The sequence below is a fragment of the Ursus arctos genome, unplaced genomic scaffold (assembly GCF_023065955.2).
Source record: "Ursus arctos isolate Adak ecotype North America unplaced genomic scaffold, UrsArc2.0 scaffold_17, whole genome shotgun sequence".
NCBI classification, from domain to species: Eukaryota; Metazoa; Chordata; class Mammalia; order Carnivora; family Ursidae; genus Ursus; species Ursus arctos.
The window spans coordinates 45,119,175-45,145,914 of record NW_026622841.1 but is presented as its reverse complement, the minus strand read 5'-3'; the positions used below and the strand labels follow the sequence as shown (position 1 = coordinate 45,145,914).

At 39.7% G+C, this 26,740-nt stretch overlaps 1 protein-coding gene across 9 annotated transcripts in view; it reads right to left on the bottom strand.

Moving 5' to 3' along the window:
* OSBPL1A (oxysterol binding protein like 1A) overlaps window positions 1-26,740 on the bottom strand; it is a 229,285-nt gene that overhangs the window by 80,986 nt on the left and 121,559 nt on the right. For all 9 annotated transcript variants that reach the window (XM_044382896.3, XM_044382897.3, XM_048218561.2 and 6 more), the window contains one exon: window positions 8,463-8,625. In XM_044382896.3, coding sequence (XP_044238831.2) covers window positions 8,463-8,625 — 163 coding nt within the window. The remainder of the gene's footprint in view (window positions 1-8,462; window positions 8,626-26,740) is intronic.

The following is a 26,740-nucleotide window of genomic DNA, read 5'->3' as shown; positions in this document are numbered from 1 at the left end:
GGTTCTACGTTTCCAACAAGCTCCCAGGTGATGCTGATGTTAACCCTCAGACCACACTCGGAGTACAAAGGACCTAGAGGTAAGTGTGGACAGAAAAGAGGTTCCCTGCCTGCCCCCTGCGGCACTCTACTATCAGAAGCTGGAAAGATGCAATAGGACTGGCAAAGGAAACAGAGAAAGAAATCAAATGTGATATTCTGGAAGCTAAGTAAAGAAAATGTTCTAAGAAGGAGGGTGTAATCAACAACCTGAAGTGCTGGTGAGGGTCAAGAAAGAGGAGAACCGAGAAAGAACCACGCAATTAGGCAGAGGAGGGCAGTGCAGTGGTGACCTGCTCAAGAGCACTGCGGGCAGTGGTGGGAACATATAAACGGGGTGTTCAAGACAGATGGCAAGAACGGACGGTAATGTGGGATCAGAGGTATTTTTATAAGATTTAGCATTGTAAAGATAAGACAGCCGATCGGAACAAGGAATAACAGGTTACCTGGGAAAGAGGAGGAGCTGCACAGATGTCCGCCTGTAGATACTGTGTGTGTTGTGGGGGGGGAATCCCAGGCACAAATGGAGGGGGTGGTTTCAGTTAGGGACATAACACTCATCAACACAAAGCAGAGAAGGCAGAACATGTACACATATGGGCACAGCCAGGTGTGCGATGGCTTCAAAAGTGGAATCATGAGGAGTTTCTCGGTAACATCAACAATGGCCTCAGATGGTGCAGGATGGAGAAGGTGGTATGAGAAGTTGTAGCTGACATAAGCACGAAAGTAGTATGTGAAAGCAGTGGACTACAGGCATGGAGTAGGACCGCTGGGCCGCCAAAGGGCACAACACGGACTTTAGCGGCCATGGGCTTACAGCCAGATCCACCGCTGTGGCCCTCGATGTGTCTCCAGCTTCACCTCGTCCCTTGAGGACTGGGGCTGGAAGGGGGAGAGGGATGGTCCAGAATTCTGCCAGCTGAGTACAACGCAGGGAGAGAAAGGCAGGGAACTGATCCCATGTTGCCCCAAGCAAGCTAGGCCTCAAAGGAGCGACATGAGGGTACATATGGAGTGAGGGGTGGTGTAAAGATGAAGATGATGTGGGGCACCTTGGTGGCTCAGTCAGTTAAGCATCTGCCTTCAGCTCAGGTCATGATCCTGGTGTTCTGGGATAGAGCTCATCAGGCTCCCTGCTCAGCAGGGGAGTCTGCTTCTCCCTCTCCCTCCCTCCCTGCTCATGCTCACTCTCTCTCTTGCTCTCTCAAATAAATAAATAAAATCTTCTTTTTTAAAAAATGGAGATGATACGGGGCAGTCAATGTTGGGATCAAGGTTTCTGAGAGTGGGTCCAAAGACAGGAGACAGGCGTCAAACTGTGGGCCATACATAACAGAGAGAATGGTGTTGACATAGTTCCTGAGAAAGGCAAACTTGAAGGTCTGGTGTCGGAGATGGGTGTCCAGCTGGGATGGGCTGGAGGGCCAGATCCCTTGTACACTGATTACACTGACACTATCTCCATGTGTTCACTGACTGCGAACCCCCCAGATTGATGGACCAGGGCTTACCTATCTTGGTATTGCTGTGCCTAACAAAGTGCATTGCACACAGCGGGCATTCATAGTTGTATCTGCTTAATGAAATCCTTCCAATACTAAGGAAAGTACAAAATGCAAGTGGCTTACAATAAATATTTAATGGAGACATTAATTTAGTCAATACCAACATTTCAAAAAAACGAAGACGGGCCCAGAAGATCAAGCCAAAACCTAACGGATAAATTACATTCAGCAGTGTTTACCTACAACACATACACATTATAAGTAAGCCGCTGGAGAGTTTTTTTTAAATGCTACAAACACAAACCCAGATGAAGAGCCCCTGCCACTCCTCGGATTTTCTCCAGAATATTTCTTCATGTTACAAACGGAAGGTGTTTAGTAACAGCCATATTCTGTAACACTCAATTTGCTGTATATCACGTCAACTAATTAATATGTTTTGTACCGGGCAGTAGAGAAGATACAAAAGTTAATACAGGGTCTCTGCCCTTAAGGGAATGTAGTGTTGCCGAGGAGATAAGGAAGGAATGCACAAAAACTTAATAACCAGAAAAAGAGCAAGAACAAGGCAGTATGGCTAATTGTCAGAAAAAGGGAAGGGGGAACAAAAGAGGAGTGGGTGCTAGGAATACAGAGGTGGGTGTTACTGCCAAGTACTAGGCAGGTGCAGACTACAGTGAAGACACACACAACAGGGCAAGAAATGGACAGCTACTTCAGAAATAAACTGTAGAAGGAGACAACAGTGACCACCGTGGTCAGACCCTGTGTTTTCTAGATGTAAAACATCAGCGGAGATGGTATCACTGGTTCTCCACTATGACCTGTAGTACTTACTGGATTAAACTTTATTTGACATAGGTCGTAACTGGTTCTGTGTTAGTCTCCTCCGGACGAAACCAAATCGTTATATTACCACTTTCCATTTTGAAAGTTTTGACTTAAAAAGACATGAGCGCCCACCCTTGCAACAGCTGAGAACTGCTAAAACTGGCTTCAATTTCATGACATAACTATCTATTGGTTTTGCCAGTCTACACTATTGGATTATATGCATTATTCATGCACATTTCGACCAAAATAGCATTAAGAGGAAAACCTAGCAAGAAAGCCTTTCTTGAGCAACTGATCTCAACATGTTTCTAAAAAGGAAAATGAACAGACAGTAAGAAAACCAACATATTTTGAAGTTATAATATCTAAAAGGCAGGAATTTGGTGAAACTGCTATCTCCGTCAGACCAGTTCTTTTTTTTTTTTTTTTTTTTTTTTAAGATTTTATTTATTTATTCAACAGAGATAGAGATAGAGATAGCCAGTGAGAGAGGGAACACAAGCAGGGGGAGTGGGAGAGGAAGAAGCAGGCTCATAGTGGAGGAGCCTGATGTGGGGCTCGATCCCATAACGCCGGGATCACGCCCTGAGCCGAAGGCAGACGCTTAACCGCTGTGCCACCCAGGCGCCCCTTTTTTTTTTTTTTTTTTTTAAGATTTTATTTATTTATTCAACAGAGATAGAGATAGAGATAGCCAGTGAGAGAGGGAACACAAGCAGGGGGAGTGGGAGAGGAAGAAGCAGGCTCATAGTGGAGGAGCCTGATGTCAGACCAGTTCTAAACAATAACAGCCACAAAATTATTTTACTGGTAACAAATGTTTCCTTAGAAGATTATCAGAGATTCACAAAGTCAAACACCCCAAATTGTCCCCCCCCAGCTACTTTTCCATCCTCCCCCACCCACCCCACTCTCTGTGAGCAGATCTCATAGCCCCAGCCGGACTGTAAATTCCTCAAGAATAAATTCTGTCTTTTAGTACCACCTCACCCCGGCTCTCTTCTTGTCTGCCATCCATCCTCTCCTACACGGAATCCACAGTGGAGCATGCAGACTGTATGAAATCAGCAAGCACTACTGACTGATTCTCTTGTGCTTGTATTGAATACCAATATATTTTTAGGGAGGACAGAAATACCAGTGGCATTTGTTCAAAACCTGCGTTCAACATTCAGAGAGGAACTCAGGGATTTAGGAAGATAGGGTAGCCGTGATCATACAGAGACCAGCACAGTACCATGAAGAGGTAGGTGTCAATGAGGGAGCACAAAAGAAGAAATGGTTAATTCTGCCAGGGGGAGTCAGCAAAGACTACTCAGGGGAGGAGGTAATTTAGAGGTATTTGAGAGCTCTGGTAGGAGAAGAGGTTAGCAATACAGTAAAAGTGGAACAGAAAGGGTAGGGATATGAAGGACTCACTCTTCTTCCCTAAAATAGTTCTTTCTATTATGTCTACACTTCAGCTGCTTGCAGAACGGTCTTTTCTACAGAACCAGTTTTCCTTTAGTTTCTCCTCACATCTTGTTGCTTCAGTGGGCATGACTGGCTTAGCCCCTGTACCAGGAAGTGGTCACTTTACAGTAAGATCAGCAATTTCACTCAACATAACCACTTCATTTCTCTTCTTAAACACACATACACGCACAAAATTAGGTGTCGCTCCTTTTAAATCATGTTACACAACAGAATTCAACCAAACTGTGAATAAGAAATCTATTTGCTTCATGGAATTTTATAAAATTTTTAGTCACTGAGCATACTTGAAAAATGATGTAAAAATGATCAAGCAATCCCCTAGCTCTGGAAAAATCAGGCTCTACTGTATGCTTGCATAAAGGTTTTGTCTCACCCACTGTATTAGATTTTCATTGATCCTGCCTATCTGCAAAAACCTAAAGAGATTGATAAGGGAAAAGTAGCTAAGGGAAAACAGGAAGTCACATGGCCTTTAGGTCTAAACAAACAAAATTATCCTGTTATTTTAAAGGAAGTAACAGAAGTTGTAAGCAACTTTTAAAAAGACGACTAAGCATTTAGTCAAAATACTTTACAAATATTTTAAGAGAAGAATCTTTAAAATCTTTTTACATCTTCTAAATATTAGCTTGATTTAATCTTTTACTATGAGTTGCAATTAAAAATAAGTTTTAAATGAAGTGGAGGTTTGCATACTTTTTCTTGGTCTTATTTAATTCCACAGCTAGTAGCCTGCTGTCACTACCATGTTTCAGGGCTGGAGGAAGGCTGGGGTGGCTCATGCAGTAAGTGGAGGGAGTAAGGGGACAAGACTGATTTGAGAACACAGGCAAACTGTGGATCATGTCAAGAGCCTTGAAGGCCTGTTAAGGAGTCTGATTTTTATTCTCAATGCAATGAGAAGCCACCGTAGGATTTTAGGCAAGGGAATGCAATGAGGTGTCTACAAGTGTCACTGGGGGTGGTGTATACAGAGTGAACTTCAGAGGGGCAAGGCTGGAAGCATGGTAGTTAAGAGGCTGGACAGGAGTGGGTATGGCACAGGTGATAATGAGAGCTCAGTGTGCGGGACGCTGTTTTAAGTATAAATATTTATCATGATAAGCTCCTGACTCACTTGCAGATGAAGAAATGAGGCACAGAAAAGTGAAGTAACTTTCCAAAGGATATAGGAATTAGTAGAGCCGTAATTTATCAACAGCCTCCAGCCCCAGAGCCTACCTTTTAACCCTATAGTAAGAGAACATACATGGCTTCGAGGTATGATTTTAAAATAGAATGGACAGCTTTGGGCTGGGTTTCATGGATGTGGCACATGAATGTCACAAACCGCTCCTAGGTTTCTGGTTTTAGAAGAGGAAGGAGGTGCCATTTACTAAAATGAGGCAAACTCCAGGAGGAGGAGGAGGAGGGTCTAGGACAAAGATCAAAAATTCATTTATTTATCCAGCTGACAGCTGAGTATCTAAGTCTCTAACAAGAGGTCAGGGTTAGAGATGTAAATTTGGGAACTGTGGTGGTCAGACTAATGGTCCCCCAAACATGTCCATGTCCTAACCTCCAGAACCTGTGGATATATTACCTTACATAGTAAGAGGACTCTGCAGATGTGACTGAGTTAAGGACCTTGAGATGGGAAGGATACCCTGGATGACCTGGGTGGGCCCCCTGTAATCTTTAACATCCTTTAAAAAAGTGAGAGAGAAAAGTCAGAGTCAGAGGGAGAACCTGGAAGATGTCCCACTGCTGGCTTTGAGGATGAAGGATGGGTCCTCAAGTCAACGGATGCAGGTGGTCTCCAGAAACTCAAAAAAGGCAAGGAAATAGATTCTTTCCCAGAGCCTCCAGAGGAAACACTGCCCTAACCAAGACCTTGACTTTGGGACTTCTGACCTCCAGGACTGTAAGAAAATAAATCTGTACTGTTCAAGCACATTCATGGTAATTTGCTATAGCAGCAAGAGGAAACTATTCCGGGAATTTTAGGCTAGTATTTAAAATGATGTGGTATTGAAAGGGAACGTGGAAGAACAACAACCAAACAGACATTCTTGAGAAGGTACAAGGGGATGGGCACATGGACGAATGAGGAGGGGATGGCTCTCACTGAGGAGAGGCATTGCTTCTTTTGTAACAGAAAGGAAGAAGGAAGCAGGAGGGCAAGTTGATGTGCAAAGATTGTAGTGAGAAGATGAAGTCATTCCCAAATGATGGCTTTTATGATCTCAATGAATTATATGGCTAAGTCATCAGCAGCCCAAGGCTTGAACTCAGGGCATCGGACTCTTAACTTTAATGCGGTTATACACTGCATCAAATGATTTTCAAGATTTCTAGTAGGAAATAAGAGTGGCCACAGAAAGGGCACTCTGTTCAGGCATGTAACACAACTCAGGTGAGTCATTTAGGGCAGGAAGAAGCAAAGGCATGGCACCTGTTCCTCTCCTTCATTTCTACAACCATGGTAGAACATGCTGGTTGACCTAGACACTCCCACTCAGCCTCATGATCCTTCTCAACACAGCAAACCACAAAGCAGCGAGCACTGCAAACCAGTCTGAACTGGCACTTCAGCTGTGATGTATTCGCCAGTCCTCACCTGGGGACTACAGTTCTTTTTATCTCTTCCTCCCAGAGGAGAGGATTTTGGAGAGTGTTTTGAGTGCTAAAATATGACTGAGAAGCAGAAAGATGACAGTAGCTGCTAAATGTCTATCAAGAGGAGAACGATCAAGAAAACAGTGGTGAATCATATCCCGAACTTTTACACAACCTTTGGAAAGAATGAGCTAAAGTTGTACTACCAATTATGTTGCTACATGAAAATGCAGGTCCGGAACAATCATACAGCTACTTCCGTTCCTGATTCACAACAAAACAAAGCCACACGAAAACGTACACATATAGAGGGGACTGCTTTAAAAAGGCCAGGCTGTCAGTAAGAACTTCCAAGAGTGCATAATTAGGATAAGGGGTGACGGGAAAACTTCACTGGGTAATGCACATACTTTCATATTGAATTATTTATAACAATTTTTCTTAATGAACATTAAATTTTTTCTTTCTCTTTAAAAAAAAAAAACACATAAAAGATGAGCTGAAGTGTCTGGGCTCTTTTATATTCAGACTTCTTTGCATTTAATCCTATGAACCCTCTAGTGATCTTCCCTTTTGGATGTCCCAAACGGAAGGGATACAAAAGACAACACTACTGGACTTGGCACAGGGTAGGTGTGAAAAAATGTTTGCAGCCTCCAATGTCATTCCCCCTCTCCTCCCACCTCCCTCATTCATGTTAAATACTTCCTTCCCTGTCACTCATCCCACTGCTTTCAAATCCTAGCTTCACTTTTTCTTCCCAATGAATCACTGCTTTCACAAATGCCTTATCTAAGTGACAACATCAGCATCAGTATAATCTTTTCTCTAATTATTCCAAAATCTGGCTATTAAAGTTACTTTTCCCATTCTTTTGATTATATCACACTTCCCACAATAAAGGTCCTATTTGCTCTGTTTATCTTACATAACGAATTTCTTCTCCAAAAGACCACCAAACAATCATCTTCCCTATCTTAGCTAATCACACTGTTTTAATTTCCTCAACCCGATCTTCTCTAGTTCTCATTTCTATTAGCTCTCACTGTGCTTCCTTGAATCTCCTACTTTGAATGCGATCCTTTCACTCTCTATCCACCGGGTCTCCTCCTTCCATGGTCAAGTTCTATGGGAGCACTAATTGCGTACATCCATCTCCTCTGTAAGAACTTGATTTCCTCACATGAGACTTGTTCTCAGCCTCACCCATCTCCAGCCACTCCCTACCCACACCTACCTCAAAAACTCTGAAGTAAATTCCTCAAAGGTCAAAACTACTTAGTGGGCCATCCCCTCCCAAGTCAGTCTTAGCTCCCACGTGTGTCTATTTTCGGAACACCTAGTACGAATCAGGCCCAGTCCCAAACACAGCTTAAACACGGCAGCTCATTTAATCCTGACTCAGCCTGTTGAAATGGATATACTTATCCCCATTTTAAATATGTGTCGACACAGAACCTGAGAGGTCACAGAACTTGTCCAAGGTCACACAGCCAGCTAATGTCAGAGGCAGGATTCCAATTGAGACAACGGAGTCCACACTCATTGCTTATCAGTGTTTTGGCATGTTTTTCTGAGGCAAACTTAAGCGCTTTTCTGTGCTCCAGCCACACCAGGGTCTCACCTCTACTTTGGCACTCAGCATACAGTCCTGTAACCACATGTTACTCATCTGTATCCTTGGAGGATACGAAGTACTGAGGACAGAAACTGTCCCTTTATCCTTAGATACGTAATAGCACTAGCAACAAGGAGGTATTTAACGGTCATTGGATAAAGGAAAAAAATCAAATTCATGAGTTTTAACAGCACTCCCTCTCTAGCTTAGCAGACACCATCAACATAGGCAGACTCATGCCCAACTTCCAGGCTCCTGCCTCAGTAACACAACACGAAAGACAGACTTGGGGAGCGGTAGTGCTGTATCTGAGCAGCCCCGTCCAGGGCACAGCAGGTGACATCTACTCTCAGCAGACATTTAGGTGGTGGGCTTTGTTAGAGTTACCTGACAGCGCATCATAGAACTCGTCCTCACTGAGGATGCTGCGAGGCGGGGAGCCTTCAACCAGAGACCGCTCTAATTCATGATGCTCGGTGGCCAGAGTTTCCAGTGCTTCTGACAAAATTTTGTTTTTTTCTTGTTCCTGTTCCAATTTAAAATTCCTCACCTAGAAGAAAATAGATATACAAAAAAAGACTTCAGAGTGACAGGAGCCACAGACTTACGCATGAAGGATATAAACATTTATTTGCTTTTGATCCAGTTCAACCGCAACATCAGAAATGAAAACAGTCGTATCATATACATGCACGGATGAATGAGCGCAATTACTAAGCCGATTCTGTTCTTCCCGTGGGGCCTTTTCTTACAACAGCTCTAGCTAATGAAAACAGATTAAGACTAGCAAATTTGGCTCAAAGGATCAAGATTCTAGTATAAGAACATGAGCCAATTCAGAAATCACATAAAATTTTTTAAAAATAGTATCTTGGGGCGCCTGGGTGGCTCAGTTATTAAGCGTCTGCCTTCGGCCGGGGGCATGATCCCGGGGTGCTGGGATTGAGCCCCGCATCGGGCTCCCTGCTCCGCTGGGAGCCTGCTTCTTCCTCTCCCACTCCCCCTGCTTGTGTTCCCTCTCTTGCTGCCTGTCAAATAAATAAATAAAATCTTAAAAAAAAAAGAGTATCTCTCTCAACATGAATCATGAAATTAAGCCAGTTTTTGAACAAAATAATTAAACCATTCTGAGTATTAAAACGTGTATCACATCAAAGCATAAGATATAATCAGGGCACCTGGGTGGCTCAGTCGGTTAAGGGTCCGACTCTTGATTTTGGCTCAAGTCATGGGAGGACTGAGCCCCAGGTTGGGCTCCCGTTCAGCGGGGAGTCTGCTCGAGATTCTCTCTCCCCCTCTACCCCCTCACCAACACACTAGCACTCTTAGGAAAAAAAAAAAAAAAAGCGTAAGATACAATCCTCCAGTTTACCTCCAAAATAGCTGATATACGAAAGGAAACAAGTGGCCAGGCAATGACATTTTGACTTCCATTTTTCAATTACATTTTTTGGTTATGGTTCCATATTTTACCTTGAATTTAGTACAATAAACAACAACAACAACAAGAGATTAAAAAGGCAAAGACTGGTTTCATTTTTCATCTTTTAATGGAATGATTTATTCCTCCTACCTAATTTAAGAGCATCTCAAACTTTGCAGTTAACAAACACCTCCTGAAATTTGAGCAAGCTGACCCTCCCACAAAATGGCAGGTTCTAGGTTTGGTGCGGACAGTTTCACCTGTCTTGGTATCAGAATTCCAGGACTCACAACTATTCTGTAATCTCCCTCAACTTCCAGAAAAGAGATCTACCGTTACCCACTGTGCAATCTCAGAAGTCTCATGTTCCTTAGCTGCCTCACCTAAAGATTAGATTATTAGACAACAGTGTAATCCTCTATCAGTAGTCTTCAACTTTTTTTTTTTTTTTTTTAAACTTTAGCAAAGCAGAACCTTTCTCAGAAATAAGCCCCACACAGAAACAGATGTTTTAGAAAGCTGCGCTGGCTGACACTGGTACAATCAGGAGCACTCTGGCTTTCTTTCCCTGCCATCTGAAGCAGGGACTGTTCCAACAGTTTGAAAAGCATTGGATAGAGCAACTCCACAACCACCTCGAGGTCCGAAGTTTTGTGTCTGGGTTCTGGGAGCCGCAGAACCCTCTCAGCTGCTCTCTGAATTTGTCTCTCTGCTGAATCTCACCCTTTTACCTCCTGACGCTCCCTGGTACCTTCTCCTCCCCGTGGTTCTGACTCCAGAGTCCTTCGTGGCCCTGAGTTGCTGAGAGCCACACATCAGGTTCAACACTGAGAATCCTGTCCAGAACTTAAAAACGCAGCTTTAAGGAAATGCTACTTTCATAATAGAAATAGAGTAAAACCTTTATTATCTTGGGAATAATTCCAGTCCTCAGGCACCTCAGTGTTTATCAGTAATGAGATTATTATTAGAGCTGTGATCACGAAATAAGAATAGCAATAAACGGTAAATCAGCAAAGACATGCAAAACTGAAAAAAATTAAATACTTTTATAATTACAGTTTTTAAGAAATTGCAAAATACTTGTAAATATTCCTATAATCTGTATTTTATCTCCAGAGGAGGAAGTACTCTTATTATGGCTGGAGTCAACTTAAAAACAAAACAAAAAAAAAACAAACCCAAATTGTTCCCCCTCCATTTCATGGGTAAACTCATTCGTCTGTGAACAAGGACTACAACATTGAGCACCATGTCCAAAATGATTCTTTCTTCAAATGGAAAAGATCTTTACAGCACTGTTATATATGGAGATTCCAAAAATAACACTGCAGGAGGAGCCAAGCTCCTTCACCCCTGCCCACCTGCTCCCTTTAGCTTTATCTTTTTAGTTTTTCAAATATCAAAATGCAGATACATTGTTGACACTGAAACTTTCAATATATGAATCAACTAAATTAACCCTCCTAGTTCACAAATACATTAATTTTATACCTACATTCATCTAGATTTTAGAATAGTGGCAAAATAAATGATCAAGGCCCCCAAATACTATGTTCCCTCAAAAAATCTTATTCAAAATCCAATTTATCCTTTATCCATCTAAAATAAGCACCATTTCACTTCTGCTACTTGGACATATGTTCTCACTTGTTCTGAAGAGGAGTGAAAGGGGTGGGAAGCAGAAGCGGGAGAAGAGGCTCTTACCACTACTCTAGCTCTTACCTTGTTTTTTATCTCACTGACCTGACTGCACTTGTCCTTGTTTGAAGCACAACAAGATCTTCTGCACTGAAGATCCGTTCCTCTAAAATTACACACAAAATGGCAATTTCTTTCGTCAAGTACAGTGACGTACCTGAGAGGAGATATATACATCACAGAAACTACAGTAAAGAGCTCTTTATTGCTTCAGAGAAGCATAAGAACGTACTTAACTGCCATGGATACCTTTTAACCAATTAGAAAGATCACTGGAACAATGTAATTCCAAATTCCCTACAATCTCAGTATTTCAGAAAGTCCAGGGGACAACCTGGCATTTAAAAATTAGTGAAGCCCAACATGTGTTTATAATTACATCAGAATGTTTCTAGAATACGGGTGACATTTTTCAAACTAAATATAAATTCAAATATAAAATTTATATCCTCAGCCCTATGTGACAAAAATTAAGATAAAACAAAGTGAACGTAAATGTCACACTTATTAGGAATAATTTAAGGACTGAACCATCACACTCTTAATAATAAACACATACACACTCCATGTCTGTACCACTTCAGACTAATGCAAATACAAGCCGTTCCACTAGTCTTCTCAAACCACGGCAACATGATCACTTAAATCTTACTCCATTTCATGCTGGCAGGTAGAAATTCACAATGAACACTTCCAAAGTGTTCTTCACACCGACAGTGAGGAGATGCTGGCTAAAGAATCAAGAGTTTTAAAAGCGGTTACGTGTTAGCCAGTGCACACATATTTTATCTACTCTTATTCTATAAAGTACCCTGCTATTTCCCCATGTTCCACAGAGGTTAAGTTGGGCAGAGACATTAATTAAATCAGCCAAAAACACACTACTAAGTGGGGAGTAGGTGATGAGTATTCACAGACTATTGTGTCCAATTATCCAATTACAGGTTAGGTGAGATTTTGGTCTTGATCAATCTAGTACAGCTCTTTCAACTGGCCACACTTCCATCAGCTAAATAGCATTAGCCTTACTCCTTGTTATTGGATGCATGGCTATAATGACACAATGTATCAGTTTAACACTGAAATACTAGACTTGGAATTTAAAACATATAATTTCATCTCTCAGGTAAGGAATTACATTGACATTTATTTTTCGGTTATAGGACCAACACTATACTGACTTCAAAAGTTTTTAAGAGATATGAGCTTTAAATGGCTCCCTGCTATGGCCACATAGCTATTAAAGTGGGTCTGGTCCTCTATAGTTGGTAAGGGCTCTCCTGCTCCTAGAAGACTACCTAATTGTTCTGGTGTACGAGGATGGAGCTCTCGTATAAATGACAGTCAGAATTACTTCTAAACACACAGCCAGGCTGAATCACACCCTCACCCCAGGGTCCAGGAAAATTAAGGTTTGATCCCACGTCTGAGGCACGATCAAGTGTGATAATACATATCCTCATGACTATAGAGTATATACTTACTTTGTTTTATAGATTTACAAAGCATCTTTACACATCACATTTTCAAGTTTTCACGGATTCTAATGCCCTTCTATGCTATACCATCATGGCCTTTACAAGTATAATGCATTTCCTTATGTTCCTGAAGAACTTTTCTTCAGTCCTTTCTACCACTAAAAAAAAAAAAAAAAAAAAAAAAAAAAAGACATTAAAAAATATATATATCCCTTAGTGACCAAAGCAGATCTGTCTGATGGGAGACTATTAAGGCAGAGGCAGGATACACAAGACAGTTGTGGTGGGGGAAGAGGGACCGTATAAAGCTTGCAGATGGCCTTAAGGACTCCGGCTTTAATTCTGAGTGAGGGGAAACTGATGGAGGGCTCTATACAGAGGAGTAACATCATCTGAGTTACATTTGAATACGATCTCTCTGGCTGACCCTGTGGAGAGCCAGGGGGAGGTCAAGAGTAGAATGAACAAGATCCATTCAGAGGCTGCTTCAACAGTCCAGGTAAGAGATTGGTAAGAATAATGAAGGTGTTCCTAAGTACTGAGATTCTGAATACACTTTGCAGGAAGGCCTAAATAATTTGCTGACAGATTGCCTATGTATGGAATATTAAAAAAAAAAAAAATCAAGGATGATTTCACAGTTTTGGCCTAAGCAACTAAAGATATAGCCATCATTACCTAAAATGGGAAAGACTGCAGAAGGAACAGGGACAATCGGGAAATCCATCTCATATATGTTAAGTGAGATGCTATCAGACATCCAAGTGTAGGTGTCAAGTAGACAGATATCAAATCAGGTGTTCAAGGAAGAGTCCAGGAGGGACACAGAACTCTGGGAGTCATTTGCAAATATATTACAAGCTGTAAGAGCAGAAAGAATCACTAAGGGAGAAAGTGAGGGGTAAATAGGAAGAAATCCAAAGACTTATATTTTCTCCTGATTGGAGACGTGAAAGAACCAGCACAAGGAAACAAAAAAAAGAGGAAGAGAGACAGAAGGAAAACCAGGAGTGTGTGGTGACCTTTAAGTCTCTGAGAAGCAGTTCAAAGAGGAGTAAGTGATCAACTATGTCAAATACCAGTGATAAATAATATGGGAACTAGGACAAAAGGACCTCTGGTTTTGGTGATGAGGAGATCAATGGTGAACCTAAGACGGGCAGTTTCAGTGGAGTGTTGAGAGGGTGCTGAAGGCAAAGACCTGAGTGGAGTGAGTCAAGAAAAATGAGAAAAGGAAACTCAGAGTGTGGCCCATTCCTAAGAAGTTTTGCTGGTGATGGGTAGTAAGGAGGGCATGTATTGCATGGTGCACTGGGTGTTATATGCAACTAATGAATCATCGAACTTTACATCAAAAATAAAATAAAATAAAAAAAAAAAAGTTTTGCTAAAAAGGGAAGGAGACAATTGGAGCAATTGCTGGAAGGGGACAAGAGAGTCAACAAGGCTTTATTATGGAAGACAACCCAGCATGTTTCTATACTGATCAAAGATTCAATAGACGGGGGCGATTAATAATGTGGGAGAGAGAGGAGGGAATGGCTAGAATGATGTTCTTGAGTTCGCTAAAAAGGATGGGATCTAATCCACAAGTGCACAGCTGGCCTTTGTCAGGGCACGGAAAGCTCATCCTTAGTTGCAAGAGAAAAGGCAGCACAGATGTGCACAGATTTAGATGGGTAGGTATGGGTAATAAAGTTTTCTCCTAACTGCTTTTGTCTCAACACGCACATGCGGAATATAGAGAATGAGAAACAGAGGTCATCAACTTACATACCCCAGCATGTGAGGTAGTAAGAAGCCTCTAGTCTCTTCACATTATACACAAGAGTCTGACCTGAGATTAAAAATGAGATCATTTCCAAGGACTTCTGAAGCCTCATTCGCACTAAACTGGTCAACCCAAAACAGGGCAGCTGTTCACCTTGTTGCTTATAGTCAATGGTCACTGGCTGTTGGCACCATTTAAGAAAATGTCCCTTTCTTACTGGGACTGCCATATTCCTCAACCTGGCTCAAGACAAGAGAAAAGGAAATCCCACTGGGAATTACCTCAGTGCCTCTCTGCCCTTAGGTTCTGCCTTGAGGAAAAAAATGAGGACCTGTATCTGGTTGTTGACTTACTGACACACTGTAGGTAAAACGACCTCAATGGAGCTAGTTAAAATGCTAACAGTTTCTGCTAATAATCTGTTAAAGTCAATTACTTCCAAGTGTATCTTCAGACATTTAAATCAAGGAGGTATTTGGGGGATAACTGGCTACTCCTACGTGTAGGAAAGAGCCCAATAAAGAGGCACTGAAGAAATACAAATGGAGGTTTTTAAAAGCAAGGTGATAACAATACTTGGGAAAATATAAACTCAGAATATTTAATACTTATTTTTGTCAGACTGATTTAAAAATAATGTCCCAAAGAAATAAAATCAATGAGAGACCAGTTATATACACAAACAACGTAACAACGTAGAACTACTCACTCCCCCAGGGTACTTCCAAAGTACATGCAGTACACACTTACTCCGCTGCCCCGTTCAATGGTTCTGGCACTTACAATAATCTGGTACAAGTAAGAGCTCATAAATAATTTTCTTTTCTAACTGCAAAGTTGAATCATTTGATGATGATTATAACACTTACATAAAGTACATCTACACTAAGGTAAAGTTTCCACAAGTACGTTTATTTTATATTTCAAAAATAGCAGTTATAGGATTATATTCCTAAAAGCACTATGACATTTCAATGCATAATTTCTAATATATAATATTCTACTTTATAGTATAATGTGTTAAAAGTTTCAAAAGGCTTTCATGTATCATGTATACAAAAGAATGCTAAATTGACACATGTAGCACAAACAACTTCCAATGTAATGTAATAATTTGGTGTAGGCTATATAAAAATGGTAAAATTCTAAATCAGCCTACTTAAAAGATTCTGAAATTTTTAAAGTATTTTTTTAATCATGTCTTTTTAACTCTCCATCAAATATGTTAATTGAATTCCCTACTGTTCAGAATGGTTCCTAGAACATGCTTAAAAATAAGCATTAAAACAATGTATTTAAATGAATAAACATTAAGTTACATACTAACAAGAGACGTAGAGAGGGCACTGAAGCAGTGCAAAATAATTTTTTTGACCGAAGATGAAGATGTGTTCAGACATTCAAAATTTAAAGGAAGCCATCGCCAGCAGGCCTGCACCATGAGAAAAAAATTTAAGCCCTTCAAGCAGGAAAAAAATGATACCAGATGGAAATATTCATCTATACAAAGGAATGAAGAACACCAGAAATGGTAAATATGTGGCTAAACAGATTTTCTTATTTAAAAAAAAATTTTTTTTTGGATAAGATCTCTTCAACTAGTATTCATATTTCAATGTTTACCAAGAAATAATTTAAGTGCAGGACCCTAAGCAGAAATGTCTCTAAAAATCTCATTATTTTAACTTCAGTATGAGTTTATTTAGGGGAAAAAAAAAAAAGGACAATTTCATAAGTACTTGTGTAAACAAGGTTCTGTGTACGACAGGACTAATTTTATATCTACTACTGATAAAGTATATGCATAGCATTTTTACAGTTTAAAAGGTACTTTTACATACTATTAGTTCATTAAATCCTAATAACCCTATGAGGAATATATGGGTGCGTGTGTGTAAAACTGAAGATCATAAAGTTTAAGCTCCTTGCCATAGGTTAGCAGAGGAATAATAACTGAAACCAAGATCTTTTAACTTCAAATCTCATAAGCTTTCCAATCCATGATGTGCAAATAACATTGCTGATGGAAACAAATGATTCTAAGTCTTAGAAGCAGAGGGTTCCACTGTGGCGAGATTGAAGGGGCAGGGCATTGTACAGGAAGGTAATGGTTACCGGTTTGGTGGACCAGGAAAATGGGAGTGGGACAAGCAAAACAGACTGACCTGGACTACAGCAAAATATTTGTTAAAACCATCACTTGGACTCCCATCAGGGATTACATCACTGTAAAATGGCAAATTCATAAAGCAGATTAGAAATCTGGCTGAATCCATGCCGTCCAGGAGAAAGATTTCTCGTTCCAAGAATGAGTAGATCTGTCCTGTTCAAAACCTGCTTTAGAGCCAAGGTTCTCCATCATGAAGAATATATATCTAGATCAGCTATAGGACCTGTTTTCTTTTCTTTTCTTTTTTCTTTTCTTCTTTTCTCTCTCTTTCTTTCTTTTAATTAGAAGGCCCAGTTTTAGCCCAGACCAACTGAATCAAGACTTCCAAGAATGAAAGAGGCTTGTCTACCGTTACAGAAATTGCTAATTTCTCCTACTATCTCTGGGAGAAACCCAATTTGTTAGCTGGCTACATTGCCCTCCAGCTAAAAGATTATTTCTCACTCTCCAGTAGCTGGGGCCATATGACTAAGTTCTCCCCGTGAAGAATGGAAGCATTGTGAGGAACTCACCAGATCTTAAAGGGAAGGCACACTCCAATTTTTGCCCTTTGCTCCTTCCTGCTGACCATAATTTGATACATGGATGAGCCCCTAACATCTGAAACTGCTATATCCGGCCCCCACTACCTACGTCCTATCTTCTTTAAAGTAGAAAAAGAATCTCTAACTTATTTAAGCTAATTATTTGGTGGTTGGAGTTTCCTGTTTGTTTAATGCTAATACTAACATTAATACATGTAATTTTTTTTTTTTCAAAGCACTACAGATCATTCTGATGTGCCTCCTGGATAAGAATTACTGACTTTGGAGAATTTCCATTTAGTTAAAAAAAAAATCTGGGGGCGTCTGGGTGGCTCAGTTGGTTAAGTGACTGCGTCTGGCTTGGGTCATGATCCCAGAGTCCTGGGATCGAGCCCACGTTGGGCTCCCTGCCCTGTGGGGAAGCCTGCTTCTCCCTCTCCTTCTGCCTGCCACTCCCCCTGCTTGTGCTCTCTTTCTCTGTCAAATAAACAAAATCTTTAAAAAAAATTTTTCACTGAATGCTTACTACTCTTTCAAAGTAAATGCTAGGGATACAAAGTAGAGTCAGAGATTGGTTAATCCATGGAGAGATTATAGTCTGAGATTACAGTGTGAGAAAAAGACACTTCACATTCCTACCCAGCTCATATATTAAAAATGCAAATCCAGCATTACTTCTCAAAGCTTTTCAGTGGCTCCTTATTACCTTTGGTTAGTCTCCAAATGGAGTGTGCGTACCCATGAAATATTAGAAAGTCTTTTATATTTGTCAAAATAAAATAAGACAAATTATATATACAGATATGATATACATATATAGGATATATATACAGACTGAAACCTGGGCCCTCACATGGTCCACACGCCACAAGGCCAAGGGTAAAGTGCAGGAGGTACAGTAACTTCAGGATATTGTGATATACTGCAGATTATGAGAGCCTGATTATGAAGATTTACAGACTATATTAACCCCCAAAATACACCCATTATCATAAAGACCATTGCAAAAGAACTTCAGATTAAACATAATACTAATGACGTGGGGCACCTGGGTGGCTCAGTTGGTTAAGTGTCCAACTCTTGACTTTGGCTCAGGTCATGATCTCAGGGTGGCAGGACTGAGCCCTGCGTCACTCCACACTCTGTGGGGAGTCTCTCTCTCCCCCTCTCCCTCTGCCCTTCCCTACTTGCTCTCTTTCTCTCTCTCAAAATATCAGTTAACCAGATATGTATGTGATCGTTTCTGGACTCTCTAATCTGTTAAACTGATCTATGTGTCTTTTATCAACACCATATTCTCTCAATTACTATAACTTTATAGAAAGTGTTGAAATTAGGTAGTCTAAATCCTATAACTTTGTTCTCTTTAAAAATTAGTTTAGCTCCTATAGGTCCTTTGTATTTCTATATAAATTTTAGAATCAGTTTGTCAATTTCTACCAAAAAATAAAACAAAAAACCCTGCTGGAATTCTGCCTGGGATTACTTTGACTGTATAAATCAATTTGAGGAGACCAGACATCTTAACAATATTGAGTCTTCTGATACAAATAAGGATATCTCTGTTTATTTAGGACTATAGTTTATCTCAATATATTAAAAAGAGAACAAAAACAAAATCTAGCTCTTAATGGATGTACAGACCCAAACATAAAGCTAAAATTAGAAAACTTCTGGAAAAAAAACACAGGAGAAAATCTTAGCAACCATGGGCTTGGCAAAGATTTCTTAAATAGGTCACAAAAAGCAATATATATATATATATATATATAAGAAACTTGGACATCATCAATATCAAAACTTTTCCTTTTCAAAAGATAATGTTAAGAGAAAGGCAAGCAAGAAACCGGTAGAAAATATTTGTAAACCACATATCCAATAGAGGACTTGTATCGAGACTGTATAATGAACTTCTATAACTCAGCAATAGAATGACAGCCCGATTTAAAAATGGACAAATGATTTGAACAGACATTTCTCTCAACATACAAATGGCCAACAAGTATATGAAAAGATGCTCAACACCTGCAGGCATTAGGGAATGCAAATCATTACAACGAGATATCAGTTTACACTCACTAGGATTTTTTTTTTTTTTTAAAGGACAATAACAGGGGTGCCTAGGTGGTGCAGTGAGTTGAGTGACTCTTGGTTTTGGCTCAGGTGGTGATCTCATTGTCATGAGATCCAGCCCCACACAGGCTCTGCACTCAGCATGGAGTCTGCTTGAGCTTCTCTCCCACTCCCGCTCATGCTCTCTAAAATAAATTTTCCTCCTAAAATAAATTCTCTCCAAAATAAATTTCTCTCTAAAATAAATCTCTAAAATAAATCTTTTAAAAATTTTAAAAAGGAAAATAAGTGTTGACAAGGATGTGGAGAAAATGAAGCCTTGTGCACTGCTGGGGACATAAAATGGTGCACGTGCAACAACAGTTCGGTGGTTCCTCAAAAAGCTAAACCTAGACCTACCACACAACCCAGGAAATTTGTTCCTATGTATATTCCCAAAAGAAATGGCATGTGTTCAAACAAATACCTGTACGAAAATGTTCAAAGCAGCACTATTCCCAACAGCCAAAAGCTGGAAACAACCCAAATGCCCAGAAACAAATGAATAAATAAAATGTGTTACATACATACAATGGAAAACTCTTCAGCTAGAAAAAGGAACAATACATGCTACTATGTGAAGACGGAAAACAATAGGTAAGTGAAAAGCCAGACATCAAAAGTTCACATATCATGATTCATTTGTGTGAAATGTTCCAAACAGGCAAATCCATAGGGACAAAATACAGATTCGTCATTTTCAGGGGATGGGGAGTGATGGCTTCCTGGGTACAAGGTTCCCTTCTGAAGTGATGAAAATTGTTTTGCAAGTAGATAGAGGTAACGGTTGCATAACATTGTGACTTACTAAATGCCACTGTGTTACACCCTCAAAATAGTTATTTTTATGCTTTGTGAATTCTAAATTTTTTTAAAAATTAAAACTAAAAAAAAAAATAAAATAAAAAGCCCCACAAACATTCATTTCCCATATGGCCTGGCCATTCTACTTATTCCTAGGTATTTACCTAAATGAAATGAAATATTATGTCCACAAGAGACTTGTACACAAATACTAACAGCTTGATTTGCAATAGCCAAAATCTGGAAACAATCCATATGTCTGCCGACAGGTGAAAAAACTCTGGTACACCATGAAACGCACAACTACTCAGCAATGAAAAGGAACAAACTATTGATACATGCAACAACATGGATCAATCTCAGAATAATTACACTGAGTTAAAGAAGCCAAACCTCCTACACCTCCAAAAAAGCACAAACTGTATGATTCCATTTATGTAAAATTCTAGAAAATGCCTACTGAACCCTAGTGATAGAAAGTTGATCAATAGTACCTGTATACTGGGGTAGGTGGGAAAGTGGGAGGTATTACAAAAGGCAAGAACAAACTTCTGGAAGTAATAAAAATATTCTGTATCTTGATTGGGGTGATGGCTTCACTACCGTAAACATACATCAAAACTAAGCTACACTTTAAATATGTGCAGTTTACTATACATCAATTATACCTCAATAAAATTATAAAAACAATAATATTTAAGAGTAAGGGCATAGTAAAAAGACCACTCATATACTGATAATGGGAATTAAAATAATTCAATTCTTACACAAACATGTTTTCAAAGAGTATGTATGAAAAAGAAAAATACTCTGATACTACTCAGAACGATGCAGCATATTAAACAGCAATGTATACTGTATTTGTGTGTTTGCAAATACGCATAAACTAAGACACACCAAAATCCCAACAATGGTTTGCTGGGCTCTGGTTTTTATATTTCTCTCCATATTTGACAGAAAATAGCTTTCTGTATACTCCTGTGTATCTTCCATATATCTCTCATAACTTTACAATTAGAAAAATACCTTTAAATATGTCTACTCAAGAACTGATGTTTGCATCAAATTTGCAAAAACTGACAATGCATCAAAGAAAATGTTTGAAAGGTACTTTCCAACAGTGCAGAATGCATGGCCTTCTGAGGCACCTAGTATGAAAATCCCAACTGAGATTCTGTTAAGCACACTCCTGTCTCATTATGGTTGCAAAGCTTCTACCTAAAAATAGCTTACTCTTATATAATCACTACAGATTTATATATTTTATGTATCCTTGAAATAAATTTCCTTTTTCAAGATAGGCCACAAGAGGTATAAATAATCATTTTTAAAAGCAGAGAAGTTTGATCATAATCTAAACAAAGCTTATTTTCAAAAGTTATTCAAGTCCTCTGTAGTTGAGAGTTCTGTTGATGAAAATAACTACAAAAAGTTATACATAGAAGTAACACCTACCAAACCAATTTTAGTGGATTTTTATAATTTACATACAGTAAAATCCATTTTAAATGTATAGTTCATGAATTTTCAAATATATATACCCTGTTTAACTAGCACCATTACAAAGATACAGAATATTTCTAGCCCCCCACCCCAATTCTCCTGTGCTCCATTATAGTCACTCTCCTGTTCTCCCCACCCCCAGCCTCAGCAACCACTGCTCTGATTTCTAGAACCATGCTTTAGGTTGGTCTGTTCTTGATTTCAAATAAATGGAGTCATGTACAATACACTCCTTTGTGTCTGGCTTCTTTAAGTACAGTGTTTTTCAGAATCACTCACGTTGCAAGTACAAGCATCTCTCTGCTGCTGTTGACTATTGCACGATACAGCTATACCTTGATGTCCAACTCTATTTTTTCTAATGCCTTCAGCTCAGTCTCTGGAAATATCTTTCTGTACACGTGGAACATTGTTAAGTCCAGAAAGACAATAACTTCGTTTTTACAAAATTTTGATGTTTTATTGTTTTACCAAGTGTTTTCATAGTTCTCAACCCAGGACAAAAACACAAACATTAAAATATGCTAGAATCACAATTCAGTGGGTTGTAACTCCACCTGAAGAAAACATTTTAAATATCTTAAAGCAGTACTTTCCAAGTTTTCAAGTCCTGGCACGAAGAGAAAACAATCTTTGTAGGGCACACGGAAGAGATCAAGCACCTGGTGTGGGAGTCTGGACATTCTAAGTTGGAAAGATAATTTATCTTAAGCTCTCTGCTCAGGAAGCTTTGTTAAGATTTAAAGAACAGATATTCTTATTTTAAAAACCTAAACTGGTTTTTACAGAACATAAAAATCTTATGAGCACATAAAATTATATGTAAAATACTGACGAAGCAAACAAAATGATTTGAAAATCTCCAAAGTCCTAAAACAATAAATGTGGATTATTTTCCCTTCAAGTGGAGCACTTAAAAATTTTTCTGTTTCCAGGGGCACCTGGGTGGTTCAGTCGGTTAAGTGTTTGCCTTCAGCTCAAGTCATGATGTCTGGGTCCTGGGATGGAGCCCCATGTCCAGCTCCCTGCTCAGCAGGGAGTCTGCTTCTCCCTCTCCCTCCAGTTGTGCTTGAGCGCTAATAAATAAAATCTTTAAAAAAAATTTTTCTTTTTCAAATTTTTAAAAAATTGACCCATGACTGTGAACGGATGCCCAAGTGTCCTTTCCAAGCCCAGTATGATACAACTTCTAAGCAAAGGAGAGTCGTGCTTCAGGCAACAAATATTCGCCAGCCACCTACACCATGCCAGACATCACAGGCTGCAGAGGATCAGCAATGAACAAAATAGATGAAAATCCCTGCACTCAGAGAACTTACAATCTACTGGGGGGAAACAAACAAGTAAAAACGTTTAGTCTGTTAGATGGCGGAAAACATTGAAAGCAAAAATGAAGCTGGGAAGGGGAAAGAAAGTCCCGGGAGACAGGATAGCCAGAGAACTCAGCGATCAGGTGCTGAGTTAAAGCTGACAAAAGTAAGGGAGAGAACCAGGCAAAGCGCTGGGAGAAATGTCTTCCAGAAGAGGAACAGTGAGCGTTCTGAGGCAGGGACAGGCTCCCAAGTCTGTGGGACGGGAGGGGCCTGCTGTCCGCAGAACAAAGTAGGTTGGCAGCAGGTATTAAGCACAAGAGAGACTGAGAGGTAGGGTAGCAGGGCCCTTCCCATAGGGCTCTGTAGGCTACCACAGCAATGAGGACTCTTTCCCTCCAGCAGGATGGAAAGGCAACTGGGAAGAGCCATGCTCTGTGCTCAAACTTCATGTGGAATATTAGCTTTGTTTCTGGATGATGCAGTTTTAGGAAAAAACAGATCGTTGAGAGTAAGAAAAGGAAGGATCTGGAAAGCCTGACAGCTGAAGGAACTTGGGAGATGGCTGGCCTGGGAGAAGAGAAGAGTTTACTGCTTGCTCCAAACAGTGGAGGTATTGTCACAGGAGACGGAACATACGTTCTCGTGGCGTTGCAGAGTACAGACGTGAATTAAAAGAAAAATGGAAAAAGCTTCACCTTAATGTAAGATTTAACCGTCTAGTATTCTTAGCTTTCCTACAGTGGAATGGGTGGTCCTAGGAGAAAATTCATGTGTAATAGTAGTAGTATCAGCAGAAAGCAGGAGCTAACATCTAGGTGTGTTTACTATATGTCAAAATCATGATAAATACTTGGCATACTATCTCATATAATCCTCCCACAATCCTGTGAGGTAAGTGTTATTAACAACGATGAAACTCAAGCTTACTGAGATTACATGATCTGTCTAGGATCACATAACTATTAAGTGACAGAGCTGGTATTCAAACCCAGGTCTGTGTGACTCAGGCTCTAAGCGTGTAGGGACTGGAGTACATTGCCTGTATAGCCATTGGTGACAGTGTTCACAATCATGTAAAATGACCGTCTAGCTGAGCAGGAAGCTGAAGAGAGGATTCTTGAAAATGGAGGAAAATTCGATGACCCTCCAAAGATCCTTTTGATAATCCTGTGGTTACATTTTCCCCAATTTTCTATCTTATTTTTAAATTTTTCCCTTGACTTCAAGGTTTATAGAAATTTTGTCCTCCTCAATATGGCTAAAGATCACATAATTTCTCTACAGAACATGTTAAATTCCCTGCTCAATTCTAATGCTCGGGTTAATCATTTTCTGGTTTTGATATTTTACTTTATTAGTTCCCATGGACAGGTGAAAGTAGGCTTGACTTTTCTTAAGTATATCAATTTCCCTGTTTCATATTTTATATCTGTGGTGATTCAAATATATCTTAGCTTTCATTTCCTATGCTGACTCTGTAGACAAGATAAAATTTTTCTCCATTAAGCAATGACCCTTCAAAAGGCAACATTTGCTATCTGAAGTACAGAATAATAATAAAATAAAGCTAGAATATGGATATTCAGACCTAAGCCAAGTCTTAAGTCCACAGAAACCAAGCATCACCCTTGCTTTGTGCAACTTTTTCATTAACTAGAGGGGAAAAAAAGAGGGGATACTAGAAAGACTTAGGGGTGTGTGCCCTCCACCACACTTCAACAGGGCAACTTTTGAATGGTTGGAAAAATAACGGAAAATCATGGCTCTACAGGGCAATTAAGGGACAACATAGGAAGAGACGTCTGTCAACCCTGGGGTTGACATTTGGATCAAAAAGTGATTAACTCTTATTAAAAAATTTTTTCCACACTTTACATCCATTATGATGGCTGCTATATCAAAACAATGGTAAGAGAAAACAACAAGTGTTGGGTACGATGTAGAACAATTAACATCCTTACACACTCTTGGTAGAAATGTAAAATGGTGTAATCACTACGAAAAACTGTATGGCAAGTCCTCAAAAAATGAAAAAGACAACTATCATATGATCCAGGAATTCTACTTCTGAGTCCATAATCACAGGACCTGTAAGTAGAGACACAGAAAGGTGTCTGTACGCTCCTGTTGCTCGCCGCACTACTCACAACAGACAAAAGGTGGAAGCAACACAAGTGCGACATCGATGGATGAATGGTGAAGGAAAATGTGTGTATACACAAAATGGAGTATCATTCAGCCTTAAAGAGGAAGGAAATTCTGACACCTACTACACAACATGGATGAACCTTGAAGGCATGAGGGTAAGTGAGATGAACACCAGTCACAGGACAGATGTTAATTCCATCTGTAGGAGGTTCCTAAAGTAGTCGAATTCAGGGAGACAGCAAGTAGAATGGCAGTTGCCCAGGGCCGGGGGAAGACGGGAGTGAGGAATTCTTGTTTAATGGGTACAGTTTCAGTTTAGATGAAACTAAGAGCTGAAACTATGAAATGAAGAGTTCTGGAGACGGAGGGTGGTGATGGCTGCAAAACACTGTGAAGGTACGTAACGCTACTGAATTATGCATTTATAAACAGCAATGATGAATGCTATGCTCTCTGCATTTTACCACAAATAAAAATAAGAAGGAAAACCTTTTTTTCCAATCGGTCTAAAATACACAGTAAGGTTGATTTGCATCAGTATAAAAAAAAGGGTCCAACTGTAACATTTGTCATGTATTTTAACTTGGATCTTTGAAGTTACCTATTACAAAGTCAGTTAATATCAAAACGCACACATCACGACATAAAATAAAACTACAGTATAAAATACAAATCTATTTCTAACATTGTAACAACTATTTACTTAGTATTTACTACTTGCAGAAAAATCCCAAAATACAGTCATCATATTGAATGGACTCTGGGGCACAACCACATTCAAGTAATTCACGAGAGAATGCTTAATCCCGGGATTTCCAATTTGAGAGGCTATGATAAATACACAATTTCTGACAGGGCAGTAGGGTAGGACCTACAAGTGAAGGAGCCTACGCAGATACTGTGGACGAGCCACCAACCTGGCTCTGAATTCTCTCAAGGCCAAAACAGAAAGAGAAATACAATTACGCCCTTTTAATTGTCCACAAGGAAAAAAAAAATATATCAGTTCTTTAGGGAAAACAAACTCCCTCTTTGCCCTTAGCTCTAATTTCTTTTTCAGGGTAATGTATAGGGGACTAAGAGTATTCAAGGACAAAATAATCAATAATTTCATTAAAGCTAATTTTTTTGAGATACCCCTCAGTAGAAATTGAGGGTGTAATTCCAATTTACAACTCAGCAAGGGCTATTTTTCAGAAAATCAAGAAAATATAGCCCAAGCTCCAGCATTCTGATAGCCTAATTTTAGGATACAATACAGATTATCCAGAGAAGTGGATGAATTCAGTATCTTCTACAAATGTGACCTCTATCAAGTAAAATTTTCACAGACAACGTTTCCTGCTGAGAGCCTGCAATACAGGTATTCCGTGCAAAATCTGAAGACATTGCAATATTCTTGGCCATTTGCTTATTTCTAAAGCTGGCATCCTTTTGTCAAATTGAGATATTAGCTAGTAGATGGCCACATCAGCTTTGAAACAAGGTGGACTATCTTCTCTAATGCATACATTTTCCTAATTCAGGCTGCGTGTGATACAGTGGGGCTGTTCTTCATCACTAGACTGGAGGCAGAACACTGGGTTTAGCTCTAAGGGTAGCTCCCACTTAGCTGCATTAGCTTGGGGAAGCAGCTACCCCTCTTTCCAGGCCTTACTCTCCTCACCTGTAACACAAAGGTGAACAGATCAATTATATCACTATTTCAAACTGTGTTT